We start from the raw sequence: 8,447 nt of genomic DNA, 5'->3' as shown, positions 1-8,447 counted from the left end.
ACGACCACACCGAGGTTATGCAGTTTCATTTGTTTAACTCGGCACAGCATCCACTGATTTTGGGGTTGCCATGGCTTAAAAAACATAACCCTCACATAGATTGGCGCTCAGGGGAAATCAAGGGGTGGGGAGGAGACTGTGCACACTCATGTAAAGTTAATCAGGTGAGGCAGACCAACATCCCTGAGAGCCCAGGAAGTGAACGCAGCAGGGGCATTGACACTGACTGTCCAGATTTATGTAATGTACCCTCATGCTATCATGACTTAAAAGATGTGTTTAACAAGAGGAAGGCCATGTCTCTCCCTCCTCATCGACCTTTTGACTGTGCCGTTGACCTGTTACCTGCTGCCCCCATCCCCAAGGGGCGTCTCTACTCCATCTCTGGGCCGGAAAGAGCGGCCATGGATGAATACCTAACCTCTTCACTGAAGGCCGGAATAATCCGACCCTCCTCCTCTCCAGCTGGTGCAGGTTTCTTTTTTGTGGGTAAGAAAGACGGTTCACTCAGGCCATGCATTGACTATAGCCTTCTTAATGACATCACCGTAAAGAACCGTTACCCGCTTCCGTTAATTGCATCTGCTTTTGAATTGCTCCAAAAGGCCACCGTCTTCACCAAGTTAGACCTCAGGAATGCTTATCACCTCATCAGGATAAGAGAAGGAGACGAATGGAAGACAGGCTTTAACACTCCTAATGGTCATTACGAGTACCTGGTCATGCCTTTTGGGCTATGCAATGCTCCATCTGTTTTCCAAGCATTTGTGAATGATGTTCTGAGAGAGTTTTTGAACATTTTTGTGTTTGTGTACATCGACGATATTCTAATTTTTTCACCAGATGAGGAGTCACATGTGCTTCATGTTTGTCAAGTCCTTCAGAAGCTGTTGGAGAACCAGCTCTATGTCAAAGGTGAAAAGTGTGACTTCCATGCAGCTACTGTCAGCTTCCTGGGCTACGTTATCACGGCCAACAAGGTACAGATGGACCCAGCAAAGGTCAGTGCGGTGGCTAATTGGCCAACTCCGGACAGCAGGAAAAAGGTACAACAGTTCCTGGGATTTGCCAATTTTTATAGAAAGTTTATTCGTAACTTCAGCTCTGTTGCTGCACCACTGCATGCACTCACCTCCTCCAAGATACTTTTTCAGTGGACCCCCCAAGCCGAGAAAGCCTTTCGGTGCCTCAAGGAAAGGTTCACCACAGCTCCTGTGCTCACGGTTCCGGACCCCCAGCGGCAGTTCATGGTGGAGGTTGATGCGTCCAATCAGGGCATTGGGGCAGTGTTATCCCAGAGGTCCGCCGAAGACAACAGGGTGCATCCATGCGCCTATTTGTCACGTAAGTTGACACCTGCAGAAAGAAATTATGATGTGGGAAACAAGGAACTGTTGGCTGTCAAGGCAGCTCTAGATGAGTGGAGGCACTGGTTGGAGGGGGCAGAACAACCTTTTATAGTCTGGACCGACCATAAGAACCTTGAATACATCAGGAAAGCTAAAAGGCTCAATTCACGTCAGGCTAGATGGACCTTGTTCTTTAACAGGTTCAACTTCACACTGTCTTTTCGCCCAGGCTCACAAAATACTAAACCAGATGCTCTATCCCGTCTTCATGACCCTGAACCTGTTGCCAAAGAACCCGAAACAATTCTTCCACTGAACCGTGTGGTTGGAGCGGTGTCATGGCAGATAGAATCAGAGGTGAAGCAGGCTAATGATGTGAGCCCAGCACCAAGTGAGTGTCCACAAAACCGTTTGTTTGTCCCTCTGTCATTACGCTCCAAGGTAATCCACTGGGCTCACACGTCCATGCTCACATGTCATCCAGGCGTCAAGCGAACCATCTATGTAATCAAGCAGCGGTTCTGGTGGCCGACCATGGAAAGGGAGGTCTCAGAATATGTGGCGGCCTGCCCCGTGTGCGCACGAAATAAAGCCTCACCTCGGGCCCAAATAGGCCTGCTGCACCCGCTGCCAGTCCCTCAAAGACCATGGTCCCACATCTCCATGGATTTTGTAACAGGACTGCCGCTGTCTAAAGGTAATACGACCATCCTGACAGTGGTCGACCGCTTCTCCAAGATGGCACACTTAATCCCTCTTGTCAAGTTACCCTCTGCCAAAGAGACTGCAGAGGTCATGATGATTAATGTGTTCAGGATCCATGGTTTTCCCAGTGATATCGTTTCAGATAGAGGGCCGCAGTTCATCTCCAGCTTCTGGAAGAAGTTTTGCCGGCTCCTTGGTGCCACGGTGAGCATGTCCTCCGGGTATCACCCACAGTCGAACGGGCAGACTGAGCGCCTCAACCAGGAGCTCGAGACGTGCCTACGATGCCTTGTCTCCCAGAACCAAACCACCTGGAGCGACCACCTCGTCTGGGTGGAATATGCCCACAACACCCTTCCCTCGTCTGCCACAGGTCTCTCACCTTTCCAGTGTGTCAACGGCTACCAGCCTCCCCTGTTCCCTGCCAATGAGGAGGAGGTCACGGTCCCCTCCGCTCATGCCATGGTCAGACGCTGTCAGCGGATTTGGGCCGGTGCTCGGCGGGCCCTCCTCCGGAGCTCAGCTCGGATGAAGGCAGCTGCAGATAGACACAGACAGCCAGCCCTGTAGGGAGCTCCAGCTCCCTACAGGGCTGGCCAGAGGGTGTGGTTAGCCACCAAGGACTTGCCCCTTCATGTTGACTCCAGGAAGTTGGCTCCCAGGTTTGTGGGTCCATTTCCCATATCAAAAGTCATTAACCCTGTGTATGTGCGTCTACGCCTTCCCAGGTCCTTGAGGGTCCACCCCACGTTCCACGTCAGCAAGATCAAGCCGGTCAGGGAAAGTGCTCTGGTGCCTGCCGCCGCCCCCCCTCCGCCCCCCCGGATTGTCGGTGGCGGGCCTGTGTATACTGTTAAGAAGCTCCTGGCGGTTCGTAACCGTGGCCGTGGGAAACAGTTTTAGGTGGACTGGGAAGGTTATGGTCCAGAGGAGCGTTCATGGATCCCTTCACGTTTTGTTGTGGACAAGGGTATGGTCAGGGACTTTTATGCCCACTCTGGGAGTCCTGGGCCGTCAGGAGTCGGCCCTAGAAGGGGGGGTACTGTTATGTCTCGTCAAATTTGTTAATGTCTTGTCTTGTGTCATATGTTGGTCCTTTATGTTTTCATTTAGTCAAGTCACTCATGTCCCGTCCTGTCATGCACTTCCTGTTTTATTTTGTACTCACCTTTTCCCTCTTGTTTCAGATCTTGACTTCCTCCCTTTGTGTGCCTTCCCTCCGCTGTGATTGTCAACCCCGCCCCTGATTGGTTCCACCTGTGTCCCCTTACCTCATGTTCAAATAGTCCTTGTCTCCCTTGTCTTGTGTCAGTTCGTTTTGTCTTGTCAGCGTCACCGTCATGCAGCCCGAGAAGCCTTGTTTCATTCTGTCCTCCAAGTGAGCGTTTTTTGTTCCCCTTTATCATCCTCCTTGAGAGCGTTTTTTGTTTAATAAATTCCTGCGTTTGAGTCCTCCTTCCTGTCTGAGGTCGTTACAAAATGACATCACAAACATCTATACATAAACATATATGTACATAAATATATGTATATATATTTGTAAATGTATGGAAAGTAACTAAGTACATTTACTCAATTGATATAGTTCAGTGCAGTTTTTGGGTACTTGTACTTTACTTGAGTATTTCCATGTGATGCTACATTATACTTCCACTCCACTACATTTCAGAGTGAAATATTCTATTCTACTCCACAACAGCTTTAGTTCCTTTTCAGATGAAGATTTGGCACAATGGATAATATAACAAGCTTTTAAAATACAACACATTGTTAAAGATGAAACCAGTAAAGCAGTGTGTAGTTGGCTCACATATCAGAGGTCTATGAGTTGTTAACAACTCCACCAAATAGTGATTTTCCCCTCTAAACTTCTCACATGGTTTCATTTCATTAAATGTTCAAATGATCCTCTCTATGATGTAACATCATACAGCTCTACTCAGCTTTGAAGAGCTTTATAGTGAGTTTCAGCTCATTGTTTAGCTGTCCGGCTGCAACTTTACTGTTTTGGTTCACTCTGTTTTGGGCTGCAGCAGGCAGATGTTATTAGAGAAAAAGCTGTAAAAAGCCACTGTACACTATCTGCTCAGCACCAAATGGCAAACAGACACACAATTTGATGCTATAAAGACTGATATCCACTTGATAATACTAACTAGACTGCTGAAACCTCTTTTAAGCCATCAGAAAGAGATCACAAAAGCTACTGAAAACACTCCTTTAAACTTTACCCTTTAAAAGGGAAGTATTTAAACATGTGACTGTGTAAACAGACTTATGTTCCCACAACATGAGGAATACCTGCTACACACATGCACACAGGTCAAATGAAGAGAATAACAGAAACCGACTATGCTCATCAAATCATATTTATTTATGTTCCTGATTAGTTTTTTCACCCATAGTGCAGAAATATGAGAGTAAATGATATAATCAAAAAGAGGATAATAATGATCAGGACAGTGATATTGCTATTCATGCATTAAATTGGAAGTAAATCATCAAGTTCATTATTATTAAAGTATGAAAGAGGAAGTATAATCATTGTGGAAGTGATGTTGTAATGGAGCATCTGACAGCTCATACTGGGTGGCACAACTGTTTCCTGGCACAAACAAAGGGTTTCCGAAGGTGACAGGGGGCATCATTCCAGGTGGCTCCTGTAAGAAGAAAAGAGTACAACAGCATAAACATCTGAGTTTGACTGTCCTACTGATCAAAGTGTATTTATGTTTCTCTAATGCAGGGAATGAACTGGGAGACATGCTCCTATATAAAAGACACAGTCAGAAATGAAGGGGCACAGTTATTTTTGGAGAAAATTAATTCTTTTAACATTTAACCCTCCTGTCATCCTCCCGGGTCAAATTGACCCCATCTCTTTTGACTGTTCCTTCTTTCCTTCCTTCCTCCCTCTTTCTTTAATTTTTCCTTCGTTCTTCCTTCCTTCCTCCTTTCCTTCCTCCCTTCCTTCTCTCCTTACTTCCTCTTTTCCTCCCTCCCTCCTTACCCTTCCTTCCTTCCTCCCTCCCTCCCTCCCTCCCTCCCTCACGCCTTCCTTCCTTCCTTCCTTGACCTGAGGACAACAGGAGGGTTAATGTGTAATATCTGAAGCTTATCTAAGAGATTACAATTCATAATTTGTGATCTTTGTACTCAACAACTGCCAAATTTCCCTTTACACTGTCATCAGATCCCCTCCAAACCTGTTTTAATATGTAAATAAAATACTCTATTTGGAATAATAATATGGTTTCCCCACAAAATCAGTGGGAATCAAGTCAATTATCTGGTTAAAATCTTGAACTGTTTTTATATCAAACAGTTGGACACAAGATGTCTCCCGCTCCCATGTAAAGTGTATTCTCAGTGTTTATGCACTGGAGGCTTCAAGTTTCCACATCACACTTGTGTAAACTGAATACCAGACCACTAATGAGTCCAAACTAGTGAATTCACAACTTCAAGTCATGCTCATAGGTACAATGTTGCAGCTACCACGACTTGAGGCTGAAGCCGATGTGGAAATCCCTTAAAGTGCCACCAATGGCCACCATTGACTCCCATTCAAAAAGCATCAAATTCTCTCTAGAAACACTGAGTCAGTCATTGTTTTCAATGAATCATTATGTTCTCAGTGGCTAAATTCAGGCCCTCTAATAAATGTGCTGGCGGTTCATTTCCGTTTCAGACGTAGCGGGGTGTTTCCCCAGTGCGTGAACGGTCACACTCCTTATTTAGAAGGTCCTGGCTCTAAACAGAAAAAATGTCCCGAACCGTAAACTCCAAGTGTGGGTTTCAAACCAGCTCCAGTGCAAACCACAGGGTGACACATGTCCCTATGTCTACCATTGCAAGCTGTGGTAGGTAGTTTAAACTCTACATTTTCAGTGAGCACAGTGAAACTTTCCCCCTTCAGATGAAAGTGAAAACAGTTTTCTTGTGTCAAACTGCACATTTATCATTCTGCACAGTGAAGCTCAAACATCGAGCTGAAAAAACAAGAATAAAATCACTTTTTGGCCGGAAAGGGACTTAAAGGAATTAACGTTAACTGGGAACATCAGACATGACCACTACTACTGATGTTGTTTGACATTTTAACCAGCAAAAACGATGGTCAGTGCTGTTTTATATGCTGATCTTATATTAGGAAGTCGAGAAATCATTTTTGTACCATTCCAGTTGGTCTCTGTGCAGTGTTCTCCGCCTTGATTGTTCGGCTCTCCACGGTTCCAACATGTGAAGCCAACCGTGGAACCATCAGTCCACAACCACTTCCCCTCCTGAAATAGAAAGTTCATTTTTGAGCAACTGATTGGCTGTAGGAGTTTGAAGGTTTCCCATTATTGGCATTAATTTATGGAGGGAAACTACAGCCTACAGAACAGTGTGTTCCTGTGTGAAGAGAAACCAAGAACATCGGTTTATTCTGAAACAGATCTTACCATGTCTGTTTGGGTATAATCATGCGCAGATTAGTCACAAAAACTGCTAGAGAAGTGTGATAAAGATATAAAGAAGTATTTGCCCCTCTTTTCAGGGCTCATTCCACTACAGCAGCTTGTATGTCTGACATGATCTGAACATTAAAGAAAGTGTGAAAATGTTATATCCAGAGTTGCCTCTTTCCTCATTATTTGCATTGAAAGCACATCAGAAAGAGATGTTTCAACATTCTGTTTTAATTAGAGTAATGATTACATCAAGCTAAAACAGTATTCATTTGTGCACGATTTGTTTTATGACACATTTAAACAATTGTGAATCTATCCTTTAATTCGTTATGTAGCAACAAGCTAAACCATTGGTTGTACAACTGATAGCTGCATCAGTTTCTGTGTTTCAGGGCATTTTCAAAGAGAACATTCTTTTCACTTCGCTTATTGGTCAGATGTGTTTGGGGTGGGAGCAAGAAAATGCACAGAGGTTGGATCACATTAGCAGCACAAACAAACAAGCAATTCATTTGTAACATAAATGGCCTCTCTGTGGTTGTTGCAGTCTGCACCAGGCGGGGAGTTCCGGTCCTCTGAAATGATGCCAACACGGAAGTAACTTAAAACTGCATTCTATCAAAAGGCCACCAGGGGGCGACCGTTTTGGTGTCAAAAGGTCTTCCGTCTCTATATAAGTCAATGGAGAATTCACCAACTTCTCACTTGATTTATAACCTCAGTAAACGTTTTCAAAATGTGTTTATGGTCTCAATCTCTAGTTTAAAGCCTTCTTCAATGCAGTATGATGTTCATTTGTGAAATTTTGGCCTTCCTGGTTTTATATTTTAACGATAAAGCAGGGTATGCATTAGGGCGTTTCTACGTCGTGATTGACAGGTTGATTGGTTCACAGGTTCAGGAGGGCGCCTCATGCCCCTCCTGATGCCCATATAAGTAGAATCCGTGTTTTTTTTTTACCCGGCATGCACCTGAAATTTTCAAGATGGCGCTGCTCAGATCCGATACTATTGGCTTCCAAGCAGCAATCCACAAACCAATGGGTGACGTCACGGATGTTACGTCCATTTCTTATATACAGTCTATGGTCTGCACCAGCATCCGATTTAAACAGACTAAAAAATGTAGCTTTGAAAACACTCCAAAAATGTCTCACCTGAATTGCATCATAGATCCCGATCCAGGCACGTGCATATGAGTGATGTTTTTTGTATATCAGGTTCCTGATGAACTCGTTTTCCCAGCGATTGTGGATTGAGGCCAAGTTCCCACCAAGACCAATACAGGTTTTCTGACAGGGGGAGTAAGAGAAAACCAATGTGAAATGTCTAACAGAAAGTACACAAAGAAAAATGAGCTGAAAGAGAAGAGAGAAATGCATACAGGCTCCTTATAGCTAAAACATGGTTATCATGGGTAACCTGTAGGCCAGTAAAGAGTTATTAACCTCTGCATGGGCCGCGGTGCTGTGGCTGGTGTGAACCAAGAAACAGCGAGAGCCATACGGAGTCCAACCACTAGGACAGCGGTGTGAACCCGAGCCATGATCGTTGTGATCATTGTTGTGGTGTTGGTGATGAACCTGCACTATAACGTAAAACAAATTATGTAAAACATTTGTCTGTATGAACGTCTACCACAGAAACTAAAAACACAACATACAAAGAAATTTAAGTTTAAACAAATCTACCAACCTGGTTTGTGGGTTCGAGTTTGATGTCTGAACTGTGAAAATAAACAACACATTCATTAGATCAGCATAAAATGTACATTTTTATTTCATGTTTTATCATCTATTATCTATACTCATTTTGTAAACAATTTTGTTTGTATGACTGTTGTCATAGTTGCCATTTTGTGGAGCTAAGTGATGAATTGTGAGTTGGCACTAATCTTAGAAACGGCATCATATGGAAAAACTTTCTGTATTTTCCCT

The 8,447-nt window shown here is 44.2% G+C and overlaps 1 protein-coding gene and 1 long non-coding RNA gene across 2 annotated transcripts; both read right to left on the bottom strand.

The window, feature by feature from the left end:
* Positions 1-4,634: 4,634 nt before the first annotated feature.
* Positions 4,635-7,787, bottom strand: LOC133987749 (galactose-specific lectin nattectin-like; the record flags this gene model as incomplete). Its single annotated transcript, XM_062427193.1, has 3 exons — positions 4,635-4,714; positions 6,232-6,340; positions 7,668-7,787. Coding segments are annotated over 3 exons (309 nt in total), but the record flags the coding sequence as incomplete, so codon positions are not given.
* A 1-nt stretch (position 7,788) lies between these two features.
* LOC133988318 (uncharacterized) lies at positions 7,789-8,229 on the bottom strand. The gene is made up of 3 exons (XR_009925612.1): positions 8,206-8,229; positions 7,959-8,098; positions 7,789-7,802 (listed from the first exon to the last, which is right to left on the bottom strand). It is a non-coding gene; the product is annotated as an uncharacterized LOC133988318 (long non-coding RNA).
* Between the last annotated feature and the right edge of the window lie 218 nt (positions 8,230-8,447).

Source organism: Scomber scombrus, chromosome 10, assembly GCF_963691925.1.
Source record: "Scomber scombrus chromosome 10, fScoSco1.1, whole genome shotgun sequence".
NCBI lineage: Eukaryota > Metazoa > Chordata > Actinopteri > Scombriformes > Scombridae > Scomber > Scomber scombrus.
This window is presented reverse-complemented; position numbering and strand designations above follow the sequence as displayed.